The 16,034-nt window shown below is 43.1% G+C and overlaps 1 protein-coding gene across 1 annotated transcript; it reads right to left on the bottom strand.

Annotated features, from left to right (window-relative positions):
• Positions 1-3,176: 3,176 nt before the first annotated feature.
• LOC125429990 (resistin-like beta) lies at positions 3,177-10,880 on the bottom strand. Its single transcript, XM_048491629.1, has 4 exons — positions 10,873-10,880; positions 7,870-8,008; positions 3,645-3,722; positions 3,177-3,374 (listed from the first exon to the last, which is right to left on the bottom strand). The coding sequence occupies exons 1-4, from the start codon at positions 10,873-10,875 to the stop codon at positions 3,244-3,246; spliced, it is 351 nt and encodes a 116-aa protein (XP_048347586.1). The 5' UTR covers positions 10,876-10,880; the 3' UTR covers positions 3,177-3,243.
• Between the last annotated feature and the right edge of the window lie 5,154 nt (positions 10,881-16,034).

The following is a 16,034-nucleotide window of genomic DNA, read 5'->3' as shown; positions in this document are numbered from 1 at the left end:
GTCAGCACGTTCACACATAAATCTGTTATCCAAAGTAAACCAAAGTCCAAAATTGGAGCTTGTTTCATCAAATGCATGATTTGTATATTCTTAGCAGATGTAGTTAGAATCATAGAAACATAACAAGACCGCAAGGGCCATCCAGTCCACCCCCCTGCCATGCTGGAACACACAATCAAAGCACTCCTGGCAGATGCCATCCTCTGTTTAAAAACCTCCAAAGAAGGAGACTCCACCACACTCCAAAACAGCATATTCCACTGTTGAACAGCCCTTACCATCAGGACGTGCTTCCTAATGTTTAGGTGGAATCTATCTTCCTGTAGTTGAAATCCATTACTCCATGTCCTAGTCTTAAAGGTACAAGCAACAGAAAGGTGGGGATACAGAGATGCCACAAAGAGAGGCCACTTTGAAAACCATGAACATTTTATGTGCCTGATGAATGCTATGGATGTATTCTTCAGTGCATCTGATGAAGAGATCTCTGATTCACAAAAACTTCTGCTATAATTAATTTTGTTAGTTTTTACATTGCTGCTGGACTCCTATTTTGCAGCTGCAGACTAACATAACTACCTCTCTGGCATTCTTAAATCAGTTCTCACGTCAGTAGAATTCCAGAGTAAATAAATGACCTGCACTGGCAACATTGCTCTTTTGAATGCAAATTTCTCTTTATGTTCTGCATGATCAAGCAATATTCATATAACTATAGGCTTAAAGGCTATATAATTTACTGTCCTAAGCAGAATCACACTATTCTAATTCCATTGAAGTCAACTGGCTTAGAAAGGTGTAACTCTTCTTAAGATGGCACAGTCAGAATCTAAGGTTGCAATCTTATCCTTGATTTAATTGATTGGATGAGCACTGTATTGCTACTAAATCGTTACAAATGATAATTGAAGTTTAACTCACTTTAAGTGCTACACCATAAAATAGATTAAGAGAGAAAAAATGGCGTAGTTGGCCAAGTAGTGGGAAGCAACAGTGAGTGTTATATACAGTTAATTTGCTTCCAGCTTGTGGTGCTGATTTGAATTAATGGCCTTCAAAAATCATTTCATTAACAATCTGGTTCAGGTTTTATAAAGTGCAGGCTGTGGCTTCCTTTATTGCAGTGATTCCCAATCTTTTTGGTATTGCTGTGACACACAGGTTTAAATTTACTTTAAGCAGTGACCCATCCAAGGCTGGCCCGGGGTTTTGGGTGCCCTATGCAAACTATGATCTTGGCACCCATCTATCCTAGCATCCATTTTCTATAGTGCCCAACCAGGTATTTGTGAGAAACCAACAAACATCACAGAAAGATTACAGCTGCCCCCACTATGTGTTGGAATTTGGTTGAATAAGGATCAGCCCAGCCCAGTGTGTGAGTGCAGTAAAAGAAGTTCTTCCAAACAAATACCGTGTTTCCCCGAATATAAGACAGTGTCTTATATTAATTTTTGCTCCCAAAGATGTGCTATGTCTTATTTTCAGGGGATGTCTTATTTTTCTGTGTTCTGTTCATCCGGCATGCTTCCAAACAAAAACTTTGCTACGTCTTACTTTCGGGGGATGCCTTATATTTCGCACTTCAGCAAAACCTCTACTATGTCTTATTTTTCAGGGATGTCTTATATTAGGGGAAACAGGGTATATGCAAAAAAGGAAAACTTACATTTATTTCAAGTAGCTTTGGATCACAAGCATAGATAGAAACCTTAAACTAAAGAGATAACTTCCCTATAACAAATGGGCATTCTAACATGCCATCACATACGTGCGAGTGTGATCTGCTTCTGTGGGAAAGTCTCAGCAGGCGCAGGTAGCCGTTACCATTGTGCTCAGTACAAAAGAGAAGAAAGAAAACGGCTCCAAAGGTGAAGAAGGAGGAGTTGGTGGGCGGACCCTTAGACATGGAGAGCAAACAAAAGAACAGCTTAAAGATACACAGCCCCCCATTGTCCAGGCGTGCAGAAGTCGCTTATTCCAACACTATGAACCCCAAGCAAGTGATTGTTCATCTCTTCCTCCTCTGCCAGCTGGGGCAAGCAGGAATTTGGAACTGTGCACTCAGAATATGCTGGGTTGAAGAGATACATGATGATGAAAGATGGTGGTAAAGAAGTAGGTGATAAAGGACTCAGTGCAGTATATCTAACACAGCAGGCAGAAGATAGTGAGGCATTGCTGGGGATTGTGTAAGAGGTTGGGCCACTGAAGGAGCAGCACCAAGAGAGCCCATTCACACACATATCTCTTTCTCTCCTCTGGTTTTTCCATGACATTCTTCACAGCTCCCATTTATTTTCCAGTCTCGCAACACCTGCTTGTTCCGGCTGCTTCTGTGAAGTTACTAGTAGCTGAAGGCTCCCCCCGCCCCACTGCCCCATTATTGTCACAGGGGGTGGTGGATGAGAATGTGAGAAGTTGGAAAGAGGAAAGAAAATGTACCTAGGATATCAAAGCCTACCCAAGAAGAACCACTCATTTGGCCCCAGGGCTGTCAGTGGACCCACTTTCAAAGGGATTCACACAGCCAGTGAGTGGGATTCCAGGCAGGTTCAGCATCTCACTTCTGCAGAACCGGTTGTTAAAATGGTGCTTGTAAACAATCAGCTGTTAAATTATTTGAATCCCACCAATGGAACCAGTTGTTAAATTATTTGAATCCCACCACTGTTCACAACCCACAGTAGAGTCCTGACTCACAGGTTGGGAAATTCTGCTTGAATCAGTCTATCTCATATTGAGTTTTCTTCAAGTGGCTCTTCCTCTTCCTTCACCCTGCAGCTGTCGTGGGGGGTGGGGAGTGTCAACCTGCCAGGTGAGTGACTAAGGTGAGGCCTGACTGTTCAGACAGCAATAAGCTTACACTGTTTCTGTCCCAAAGTTATGGTTTCTTTGGAAATATTTTTTCCAGATAGTCAATTGTCCTCTGTACTTTTTTAGGGTGTCTTGGAACAAACCTATTACATCTTTCCCTTCATTTCCCCACTTTGGAGATTTTGAATCATTTTACAGGGCAAAAGCCAGGATGCAGGGTTCCTATATAAACAGAAGAAAGTCAAGCTTACTATAAGTATGGAGTAGCAGCATTTGTCCCATTGGCAATGAAGCCCTCCCCGCCCCCCCGCCAGTTTCTTAGTCTACAAGGAAAATACTCAAACACTGGACTCCTCAAAAAGGGTTTGATGCTTTTATTGGTCGAAGTACTTAGGCCCAGAGAGCCAGCAAGCAGCTGAGGAATTGTCAGATGCTCACTTTGCAACATCGGGCAGATGCCCAGTCCATGACGGCACACTGGCAGTGACAGATATTTTCATTTCGAATATCCCAGGAACCACAAGCCATTCCACAGGAACAGGAAGTAGTTTTGTAGCCTAAGGGGAAAAATGTTACAATGAAAGGCAGTTGAATGCCTGATCCATTACATGTCAGAAGATCTTAATTTTCCAGCATCATCACATACAAATGCTTGCTTGCCCTGCAACAGACTAGCTTGCACTTTATACTCAAGTATTCCCAAGGCAAGCAAATACCCATGAGATCTTTTTAAAACATGCCTGTAGAGTAATTTTCCTTCATGCCCACCTGTTGTAATTACTCCAGCTTTTAAGTTTCTTCCACAACAGCAACATGGAGTGACTCACCTGAAGGACAGACGGCAAGTCTTCCACGTGAACTTATGTTTATACAAACCAGCTGGGCTCTCGCCAGGGCTGCTGACACTGCAAGATAAGATAGGGGGTTACTGTCACCACAAACCACCCTTGCTCAAGCTGAAAAAGTTTACCCCCCCCCCCCCCATTATTATACAGAAAACTAGAAGCAAGTGAGATCAGTTTCATTCCCATACGAGCAGGGATATATTCTGCACAATCACCCATGCATTTTTACTTCTTTATTATTTAAAAAATGTATCGGTTGCCTGCAAGGACATAGGTAAGGGTGGGGTTCTGGGGTTCAACCCCCCCATTACATGTCCAAAGCTCTGCCCCGGTTTGTGGGTTTTTTGTATTTTTTTAGTGTTCTTTTGGTTTTTGACCTGCAGGGGGTGCATTTTTAGGCTAGCAACACCAAAATTGCAGGGATTTGTTGGGAGACTCTGCTGATGATACTACCCAGGTTTGGTGAGGTTTGGTTCAGGGGGTCCAAAGTTATGGACTCCCAAAGGGAGTGCTCCCATCCCCCATTGTTTCCAATGGGAGCTAATAGGTGATGGGGCTACACGTTTGAGGTTCCATAACTTTGGCTCCCATGAACCAAACTTCTCCAAACCTGGGTGGTATCATCAGGAGAGTCTCCTAAAGATACCCAGAAAGTTTGGCGCTGCTAGCTTAACAATTGCACCCCTGACAGCAGGCACCCCCTAAATTTCCCCAGATTCTCCTTTTAAATCCACCCCTTTGGCATGGATTTAAAGGGAGAATGTGAGGTCCCCAGTTTAAACATTGAAAGTTATGCCGTTTAAGGGTGGGGGATAATCCACCCCAAAACAGCATCACTTTCAGTGTTGTTTAAACTGGGGACCCCAGATTCTCCCTTTAAGGTGGATTTAAAAGGAGAACCTGGGTTCCCAGGTTTAAACACCATTGAAAGCGATGTTGTTTGGGGGTGGATTCCAGCTTCACAGTGGCTGCCCAATGGGGGGTGGGGGCACAAACCTCAGATTTTGCACCGGACTCCATTTTCCCTAGCTATGCCTCTGCCTGGAGTGGAGGGCAGAAGGGATTGCTGGCTGGGAGCCCAGCCAGTGGGGGGGGGGGGGGGGGGGGTCTGCCACCCCTGGCCTCGGAGAGCTGCTTTGATAAGCACTGAGGGTAGGGGCGGGGCTGGGGGAAGTGTGGCCCTGCCCTGAACTCCCCCCATAAAAAAATCTATACCTACATCCCTGGTTGTCTGCCTCTCCAGAAACCTGCTCTGATAGAAACTCCATCTTGGGTCCTCTGGATTATACTTGCCTTGGCTACAGATACTTATCTCCTTCCTGATTACAAATTATAATAATGAAAAGGGGAAAACATTAATGAGGACAATGTATTGTCAAAGGCTTTCATGGCAGGAATCATTGGGCTGCTGCGTGGTTTCTGGGCTGTATGGCCATGTTCTAGCAGCATTCTCTCCTGACGTTTCGCCTGCATCTATGGCTGACATCTTCTTCTTCAGATTCTCTGAAGATGCCAGCCACAGATGCATACAGCCCGGAAATCACACAGCACCCCAGTTAATGAGGACACTTTGCAGCAAAGGAGAAAAATATTAATGAAAACCTTCTTCCCCCACAGTCCCCTTAAACTTTTCCTGCTCCTATTTTGAAATAGCTTCCAATTCTCTGCTTCATTAACGACTTCCTGTTGGATTCAGGTGGGTAGCCGTGTTGGCCTGAAGCAGCAGAAAAAAAGTTTGATTTTAGTGACACCTTTAAGACCAACGAAGTTTATCTTGGTATAAGCTTTTGTGTGCATGCATATAAGGTTTCTGTCTATATTTCACCAGGAACAATGTTTGTGATTCACAGTTACTTGAAATAAATGTCAGTTTTCCTTTTTGCAGATATCTGTTTGGGAGAGCTCTTTACTACACTCACACACAGGACTGGGCTGATCCATAGTCAACCAAATGCCAACAGTTTCCTCCCAAGCAAGGAACACAGAATGGTACTTAGGATGGTATATTAATTTTCAGTGTCACTATTAAAATATTCATTTTTACAGCAGGTTAAAAATGTACAGTGGGTACTGCTCTTTAAGGAGCTTTCTACTATGCTCTCTAAAAAGGATTAAGTACACTGAGGAATGTGTCTGACAATCTTGCAGGGAGATGTCTTGAGTGCTTAAAAGTGCTTTTTAAACCCACAGAAAGTGGAAGAAGTCGCAGTTGAGGATGCCAGTTTCTGGACTCTTGTTAATGAGAAATTAGAGTTCAATATTGTCAAGTAAGGTTATTGGCTATTATGATGGGTTTCTCAATTCAGGATGGATCTAACCTGAAATTTATTTCAGCAAACATAAGAATGAACTAGGATTGGTCATAATAGCAGAGTTTTTTGAAAATGAGCTACAGAGGGTGTAAGAGCAAACACAGATTGTAAGTTAAAGCAACCATGGATTTCAGGTCATATGATTGGCCTGTACTGTTTTGTAATTATGTGAGGCCATCATGGTGGGTGATGAGGCTATGAGGTAGCAGCTCCTTCTCAGGGCTGGATCTACATTTTTGAAGAGCGGGCAAAAGTACAAATTGCTCTTCATATATTATATACATTTTTGCTCTTCATATATTATATACATTTTCCTTCATATAATAACAAACAGTGAATGAATAATGGAGAGATCTTAAGTGGCAGACAAAATTGAGTTAAAGCTCAATAAAAGAAGCTGGAAAACTCCTCAGATGGGCAGTCTAATTTTTGAATAACCATCTTTCCATTTATAAGGCACACTCTGCATGAACATTTCACTACTCCACTGACTCCTCCTTACAAAAAGAAGAGGAAGCAGCAGCAGTAGCCATTGCAGTCGCACCTCAACCATGCTTCCTGTGAGGAAGAAGATGAGGTGGCTATTGCTCTCTGCTTAAAAAGACAGTGGTCCAGTAGCAAGTGCAGTAGCCCCCACCATCTTAATCAGGTTAGGCTACAGTTCAAAGCTAATGCATTCACTAGGTCCTAGGTCTAAAACACTAGAGATGGAGGGTTGTCAATGAGCTGTACCACAGTTCCATCAATTTGGACATTGGGATGTGGTTGGCAAGCAGCAGCCTTGGGAGGTTCCTTCGCAGATCACCTTCCTCTTCCTTCTTTCATGGTACAGGGGGAAGGGGAGGAGGATGAGTGTCAGTTCCTTGCAGCTTGCACAGAATGATGGTGGCTTGGGCACCCTTGTGCAGTAGTCATCCAGAGAAACTGCCAGTATGTGAAAATTCAGAAAAGCAACAGGTAACAGTGCTTGACTTTCTGATCTTCTAAGCAAGAACTATTAGTTTTTGTAAGAATCAGACAATTCATTGAAGGAGAAATCAAGAATTGTAGAGGGGCAATGGTGATTTCCACACAGCAGAAATAAAACATCTTTAGGACGTTTTAAAAAGCATTTTGGGAAAGAAGTTTGCACAGCTCCCTCCCCCAAAATATCTTCAAAACATTTTATTTATCTCAACCTGAGTATTTTCAAAAATCACTAAATTAGTAATCTTCCCCGCCTCCCCCCCAACCTGGACTGAAGATGTTTCTGGCCTGCTGAATGAACAAAAACAGGCAGGAAATGCTTTATTTCTTCCCCCTAAACCTCTTTCATTTTCATCATTCACACCCGCCATTTTGTGTGCTGCAGTAGAGATTCTCTGAAGGTTCCCCACAGAAGTTTCCTCTTTTTGCAGCTTATCTGCATGTGATTTCCATGTAAAAAGTAGATGAATAAAGTCTGTTTTGCCTAGCGATCCCACTTACATGTTGTTTTTCCTTTTTTTGTTTTTGTTTTCAGGGGGATGACTGCAAAGCTATTATGTCACGATCAGAGAAGCTGCAATACGTGCATATTTGTGCAGTTGTAACCGTGGAAAACCTTCACCAAATCAATGGCCATACATTTGTTGCCATGGAAAACTTCATCAAATGGCAGACGCAGGAGAATCTCTGCAGCAGCACACAAAATGACAGGCACAACTCTGAAATTGACCAGAACTCCGTCAGCCAGCAGATGGGGGGAAAGGAACCATTTTGGTTGGCAATACTTGTGTTCTCCACAGTGTAAGAACACAAAAAGCCAAAACTGATCTTTTAAAAATGTCTGCAGGATGTTTTATTTCTGCTGTGCAGAAAGAACCAGCAAAACTCAGCATTTAAAGCAACATTAAGGGTCCACACAGTCAAAATACCTTTGGCGGCAACAGATGTCGCAATCTTCTGGTCAATTGCATTATCAACAGCACATGACTGAGCACGTGTGTACTGGCTGAAGATCAGCATAGCAACCAGCAGGAATATGGTAACCTTCATCATTTTGTGCAGAGAATCCTGTAGAGGAATAATCACTGTCATCACATACTGTGATATGTCAGGGCAGTAAAATCTAGAAGCAGAGGAAAGTGACCAGAACTCCTAAATTCACATACATTCACATTTGGTGAAGGTTTTCCACGGTTACAACTGCACAAATATGCACGTATTGCAGCTTCTCTGATCATGACATAATAGCTTTGCAGTCATCCCCCTGAAAGAACATGATTTAGTTTGGCAAACTCTGAGCATCAACTAGCTCATGTTTGAAGCCAAAAGGAAAACAAAGGGGAAAAGAAAAAACAGCAACAGTATTGTTGATGCAGGGAAACTGTGAAACTAGATACAGTTACCATAAAAATAGGGGTGGGGGGAATAATTACGTTTGAACCATACCTAATTTTTAAAAAGTTAAAAGTCTGTAAATATTTATAAACTAATCTCACTCATTCCTGATCACAATAAAACCTCTCATGCTAACATCTAAGAAATTATGTTATGGTTTAGTTGTCACTCTGAACATTACCCTTAAAACACTTTTTTTTTTTTGCTGGGGAGGCTAGCAGCTGACTGCAACCAGCATTTAAACTAAATGGTTTGTTCTAATAGGGCAGTGATGGCGAACCTTTTCGAGACTGAGTGCCCAAGCTGCAACCCAAAACTCACTTATTTATCACAAAGTGCCAACACGGCAATTTAGCCTGAATACTGAGGCTTTAGTTTAAAAAAAAGTTTGGCTCCAAGGTGCGCGTTACTTTCAAGGGGAGAGTAAACGGTGGTGAGGGGTTTCCAGGTTGAGCTTTTGCTTTGTAACGGTCCAAACCGTGCATTTACACTTTGAATGGGTGAATCACGGTAATCCCTAGGAGGGTTAACTCAAAAGCTAAAGTCCCATTGCAAGCAACCAAGCTTACTCCCAGGTAAAGGATCACGCTTTAGTTCTTTTCCCGTAAGTAAATCTAGTAGGGTTTAACGAAGCTGCTTAACAGGGTCACTTACCGCAGACTGCTTCCCCAGGAAGGAAGAGCTAGGGTCTTAGGGTTTTAATGCTAACGCAAAACCCCTGAACAATTGCACTATTATCACACTGGGGGGCCTGGCCGAGGGGAAGGGGGAGGGATAGTAGGGGAGAGGGAAGTAAAACTTTTGCTTTCCCAGTAAACCCAACAACCCCCCCCACCACAAAGATAGGAAGTAAAAAGGCAGCGTCAACAAGACACCATCCTAAGCAAAGAATGCTGTGCAAGGGGTGCAGGATAACTTCAGGGGAAAGCTAAATTGGTGGAGCAAGCCATCTGATTTACAGTGTTTTTCCTTCACATGTCATCACAGCACTTTGACTTCCCACAAGAAATGCAGCAGGAGGGAGAAAGCAATAAAGCATGGAGAATATTTTTTGAGAATGGACCTCTTCTGTCCCACATTTGCTTCTGTCAGGAATGGCCTCTAATTCCTGGACAAGGGAGTGGGGAAGAAGGGCTACTCCACGAGCAGTAAGGGATGCCTCCTCTCCCTTTTCCTGCCAGTTGGATTTAGGGGCGTAGATTTAAGCTCAATTCTTTTTTGCGTGTGAAATGCCTCCTGTCCTTTGGTAATTTCTTTGCTTCTGATCCTGTGAAGGTAACGGGATTGGGCACGTCACGAGCTCTAGGAACCTTTACAGATCTCTCCTCCCTGACCTGGGCCCCCAGGCACTTGAAAGTTCCCCATCATGCTCCTCTCTCCCAGGGGAAGGAGGCCCTTAACAAATGGATTTCATCCCAATGCAGGACGAGCCGCACCGAATCCTCACCACTGGTGTGCTCCCTCGCCTCTGCTCTTGGCAGATGCACTCCTCCCAATGGGAGCCCCTCACCCGGGCTGCCGCTTTTTAACCCTACCCCCAATGTTTTAGTTTGGTCCCAAAAGTTACATGCCAAGAAAAGTGTGCCAGCCTCCAGTTTCCCAAGCCTTTTGGGGGAGAGGAGGTACTCGTGGGGCAGTAGATGGTACTTACAGCAAATCAGGTTGATTCAAGAGGACCTCCCTGAAGCTCAGCTCCAGCTGGCAGAGCGCCTTGTGCACAGTCAGCCTGTGCAGTATGACTCCCAACGCGTCTGCTGGCAGCCACCTCTGGCTGGATGAGGGAGGAAGGGGGAGGGGGAGATGACGGCATGCTTGCCCACAGAGAGGGCTCTGAGTGCTGCCTTGGGCACCCGTGCCATAGGTTCGCCATCACAGTAATAGGGCATAAACAAGAATAAAGGGAGATCCTTCTTATATATACAGTCTGTTGAATTCCATTACCACTTTGCTACTTGGACAGGCCCATGACTGAGAGAGAGTACCTGGTTGGCACGGAGAAGATCCCAGATCTTGTCACCTCTAGTCTATATACATCTCTAGCTACAGAGGAAGAATTTAAGTTTTCCTAGTCAGATATAATTTGAATCTGCAATTGGGTTAAGAAAAACTGCTTCAGATACTTTACTGAATGGTCTGAAGCATTACCTCTGTTGGGCTACTGTAATAATAAACTGGTAAATAATCAATTTAGTCCATTAGAATCAGAGCCAGTGGTTAAGGTGCTGGACTAGGATCTGAGAAACCCAAGTTCTAATCTGCACTCCACTATGAAAACTCACTGGGTGACCTTGGACCAGTGACACTAGGTGACACTCAGTCTAACCTACCTCGCAAGGTTGCTGTGATGATAAAACGGAGAAAAGGAGAACTTTCTTCCCATTGGGAAGAAAGGCAAAATATCACTAAATTTAAAAAATTGTTTTTTTAATTGAGTTTGATAAGATTGAGCTGACAGCCTTTCTTGAAATCTACTTGTAGAAGAAGCTATCCATTTTTATGTCCTACATCACGTTGTCAAACAAGCACATAGTACTCACCATCTCTAGAATTGGGAACTTCTTGCAAGAAACTGAGTGTGCTGCCCCCTTTAAATATAGCTGAGTTTCAAATCTCTCATCTGATTGGTCACTCTTTTAGTTAATTGTAACCACCACACCTTGTGCACACACATACATCTACACCTTGTGCCTATCTAGAACTTATTTTTAAATCAATATTTGTTTCAGAGCAAGAATAGGAGGCATAACCACTGTCCAATGCCCTTGTTTGCATAGGTCCACTGGCTTTACATCAGCAGATAGTCACATAAATCAGAATAATTCAGATTTTCACAGGAAATTATCAGTCGTATGATCTGCTATAAAACTTTGAATCCTATTTATTTATGCAAATTTGTGAACCATGAGTCTTTTATTCTTCAGTGCAAAAAACCACACCTATTCCGTCTTCTGTCTGTCAGGTAAATAGACTTAAGCTAGATTGGCCTTAGTGCAATATATATTGCCTTGATAAGGTACCTTCATTAGTTTGAGCTCCTCAGAAAATGGTTATAGTTTTATTTTACCCAGTGTAGAAAGAGTGTTCAATTTTCCAGCTGCCATATGAATAAACCTCAAAGGAAGTTTAGAGTTTGCACAGATATTTCATGAAAGGGTAATGGCTGTACACAGGATAAGTTTGCACAGAGATTTTGAAGTAATCAGAAGTGCACTTAATGCACATCCAGTGGTGTATCTAAGGTATGGCAGGTATGATCACCACTTGAAGGGGGGTACCATCACTTTCTGCCTTCCTGCCTGCCACAGCCATGCCATTCATGATGAGTATCAGCTATATGAGGAAATTGGATGAGTAAGGAGCTGGGGCCTTGCCTTGAAAGAGTGGAGCTGTGTTGGGCAGGAGGGCTGGAACCCCCCTTCCTCTCTCCAGCCCAAAGCCAAGGCATCTGGAAAGGGTTGGGCTCACTGGAGCAAGTGGCTAGGTGAACTGGCCCCAGGGGAGGGTTGGCTGGTGCCTTGGAAGGAGTTGGTTGTGGGGACGAGGAAAGGGCAGACTAGCATGCAAACTACTTGCATGTTTGTTCAGGGAGTAAACAACTGGGTTCTTTTACCTTAACAGGGGACTATAAGCAGCAAATGTCAGCAGGAAAAGGATGACAGAGATGTGATTTAAAGATTTTAAAATGAATATTGAATTTACTGAGGGATTTATTAAAATTGTGTGTGTAAAGGGGGGTGCTTTATCCTGAGCAAATACAGATTCAAAGCACAGCCAAATAATACATTCCTTATCCAAATTAAGAATATTTATTTGTTTGTTTGATTGATTTTTATTCTGCTTTCCTCTACTGCATCACATTCAGAGTGGCTTACAACAGTATAAAAACAATAAAATAATAATACATAAAATAATCTATCTATATAAAAAGCTAACAGTGACTTTGTTAGTCACGCCCTAACACAGAAACAGCCCTCAAATTTTCACATGATGTTCCTCCCTGTTCTGGGCAGGTAATCAGACCTTCAAATCGCCAAAAGTCCATACCTGAGCCAGGTAAAACGTCTTTTTCCTGGCGCACCAGGCCATGAAGCTGTCTGTGTTTAACTGTCACCCTTAGAATGTTCGTGCAGCCTGTCTGTCTGTGGCCTGAGGGCTTGGGATGAGGGCTTAGAATGTTTGTGCAGATGGGCAGAGATGAGCAGTGAAAACAGTAAATAGGTAATACTGTTAGGTAATACGAGTGGAAGTGAAAACACATACACACTTTGCCGTGTGAGACGTCAGGTGGGGTTCCCCCCCTCACACGCAGGTAACTTTCACTCTCTGTGCCTCACCCACTGCAGGTAACTTTCACTCTCTGTGCCTCATACACATCCAGCTCATCCTCACACACCTCACTCTGCCCTCCCTCACATCCAACCACCACTTACTCACTTCCTTACCCATATTCACCACAGCTCTCTTTTACTAAAAGCTAGCTGGAGTTTGCCTTTTTCTTCTAAGAAAATCCACGGGGTGGGGGGTGAACCGGCTCCGCTTCTTTTGTACATGGCCCTTTAAGAACCCAGAGAGCTGGCCTCGATCTGAGCGCCTCGCCACCCTGCCTCTGCTGCCTGACTGGGATAGCCTCCTTGCCCCAGTTCTGCCTTACCCAAGCCAGGACTATGCATGTCAACCAGCCTCATGGACAGCGGGATTCACACTCTGAACAGTTCCATTGTGGAATGGAAAGGGTTACATTATTCTAAAAAAACAAGACACCACCATATGTCAATGTGAATTGAAAAGGGAAAGAGGGATTCCATTTGACCACCTCAAAAGGCTATGCTGCGGATCATTGGACCTGCATGGACATCTGTATGGGTTGCGGACTGTGATGAGAAGGAAAATTGCCACAGCAACGTGTGGCCGGGCCCCGCTAGTAAATACCGTATATATTCATGTATAAGTCGAATTTTTCAGCACATTTTTAATGCTGAAAAAGCTCCCCTCGACTTATATGCGGGTCATTAAATATTTTTGTGTTTTTACTTTGCCGGCCAGCAGGGGGCACAGTTTTTATGCTAGCAGCACCAAAATTTCAGGGTACCCTCAGAAAACACTCCTGATGATACCAGCCAAGTTTGGTAATGTTTGGTTCAGGGGGTCCAAAGTTATGGACCCCCAAATGAGGTGCCCCCATTCCCCATTGTTTTCAATGGGAGCTATTAGTAGACGGGGCTACCCTTTTGAGGGCCCATAACTTTGGACCCTCTGAACCAAACTTCACCAAACCTGGCTGGTCTCATCAGGAGAGTCTCTTTATGATACCAGCCAGGTTTGGTGAAGTTTGGGTCAGGAGATCCAAAGTTATTGACCCCCAAAGGGGATGCCCCATCCCCCATTGTTTACAATGGAAGCTAATAGTAGATTTTCCATTTCTGATAATATCCCTCTTAAAATCTAAGTTGGGTTACATTTGGGCATACAGATGATGATGAGGAATCCAGTTTTGGAGGATTTTAACTCTTGTGTTTTAGCTTGGTTGCTGGTTGAGCTAAGGTTTTTGTACTTTTAAAGTTATTGTTGATACCATATTGTTCTTGTTGACCCTCTTTTCCACTTACAGAGCCAGTTTACTGTTTTTCTTTGAAATAAATATTCAAAAACATTTAACCGACTGATGCCTCAATTGATGTAATTTTATTGGCATCTATTTTTATTTTTGAAATTTACCAGCAGCTGCTGCATTTCCCACCCTCGACTTATACGCGAGTCAATAAGTTTTCCAAGTTTTTTGTGGTAAAATTAGGTGCCTCGACTTATATGCGGGTCGACTTATACGCTAGTATATACGGTAATAATATGCCAAAGTTCCCAACACTACATCCTAAAACAAATTCAGAATAACTAAACAAAAGAAGCGGAAGAAAGGGAGGCCAGCTAAGAATGAAATATGCCCATTGCTTCCCTGAACTGTAGGCCTGGCAGAACAACTCTTTCTTGCAGGCTCTGTGGAACTAAGATGTCCCTCAAGACCTGGTCTCATTTGACAGAGAATTCCACCAGGCCAGGTCCAGGGCCGAGAATGCAATGGCTTTAGCTGAAGACAGCTGGATGCTCTTTGGTGAGTTAATTAGTAGCAGACCATTCTCCCATCCCAGCAATCAATCAGTATGCAGGAGAATAGTCCAGGCATTCTCTTGGATTCTGATGATTTTTCAAATCTCTCCTATCTTTTTGTTCAACCTCTGGAAAAACAATCATTTTTTTTGTCTCTGGCTTTTCTGCCAGTTTACCTCATACTGCCTCAGGACCCATTTTGAGACATAAATATTGGTCTTTCGGCCATTTATAGTTTGTGTGTGTGTTCTGGATCCATGCACACACTCCCACTTGTGTGTGGGCTCTTTTCTTTGCTCCTGAAAACACTGGTCATTTTCCTCTTCAGCACTGCTTTCCCTGTACATTCCTTCAAGACTAGTATCACCCATCCCTGAAACCCTATCCAGCTTCCTCCCTTTTCTCTTAGTCAGCTCTTATATGCTTTGTGAGTGTATGTTAATTGCATAAAATTCACTGGCAAATTGTTATAGTTCTACTTCATCCGGTGTAGAAATACTGTTCAATTTCACAGCTGCTGTTTGAATAAACCTCCAAGAAAGTTTAGAGTTTGCTCAAGTGTTTTGTGGAAGTAATGACTATACACAGGATCAGAAATGCACTTAATGCATACCTAGCCTCTGAAGCATACCACCTCATTTGGTGTAATGCATACAGTAGATCTCAGAGATGGACGAATGTGATAGACACAAGAAGTTGTGAAGAAGCTGCTTGCATTTGATACAAGCAATGCTTCTCTGTCAGTAAAGTTCCCTTGAACTGAAGAAAATTGTAATTCTGATTGGCTGATGTTGCTAGTAAGAGCTGCAATTATAAGGAGTTTGGTCCCTTCACAATGTTTTGTTTCCTGGTACAGCAGTTGCTGCAAAACAGGTCATATTATACATTGCATAATTCAAAGTGGAAGACAACATTTCTATTAAGTTTTGAAAACTGCATGTTAATACTTCTGTTATATGACAGTCCTAGTGAAGCTACAGATCATGAGGTAGAAATGTGGTTTTCCATGATAACAAAAGTAATTTGTTACTCTACATATTTGTTACTCTACATACTCTACATATATCTATAGTGATAACGTTACTTTTGTGGACAACCCAGAAGTGACAGTGTATACTCTAGGAATCTTTGGAAACTCTATATTTCCAGTGATTCTCAGAGCTACCTTCTGTCACTTCCCCCAACATGTTCCAAATCCCAACTAAAGGCCAGATTGAAATGATTCCAGAAAACCAAGAGCTCATGGAACCAAGAAGCAGTCACCCACTCTGCCACCTTGCCCAAGGGTGGAATATTGGAGATTGGCCTGAAGTTTTCCAACATAGTAGGGATTAGAGGGGTTTTTTCAGAGCATGTCTAATCACTGATTCCTTAAGTGTGGGCAGCACAATTCTCACCCTCAAAGAAGCATTTACTCAGCATTTACCCCTTACTCAGCCAGCCCAAATGCAAGCAGCCCAACTCTGGCAGGTTTTATCAACCAGGAAGGGCAAGGGTCAAGGACATGGGTAGGCCAAACTTTCCCAAGAATCCTGCCCTCATTCTCAGGTGTCACAAGCTGGAAGGTGTCTATATAAGTTGGAGAAGCAGGTGCCAA

Source organism: Sphaerodactylus townsendi, linkage group LG03 (genome assembly GCF_021028975.2).
Source record: "Sphaerodactylus townsendi isolate TG3544 linkage group LG03, MPM_Stown_v2.3, whole genome shotgun sequence".
NCBI lineage: Eukaryota > Metazoa > Chordata > Lepidosauria > Squamata > Sphaerodactylidae > Sphaerodactylus > Sphaerodactylus townsendi.
Note: the sequence above shows the minus strand (reverse complement) of the source record. Positions and strands in the feature narration are given on the sequence as shown.

Coding starts and splice junctions, on each gene's coding strand:
- LOC125429990 (XM_048491629.1), bottom strand. Junction 3,723..7,869: donor GACATCTGTTGCCGCCAAAG/GTATTTTGACTG, acceptor CTTATCTTGCAG/TGTCAGCAGCCCTGGCGAGA. Junction 3,375..3,644: donor ACTTGCCGTCTGTCCTTCAG/GTGAGTCACTCC, acceptor TTTTCCCCTTAG/GCTACAAAACTACTTCCTGT.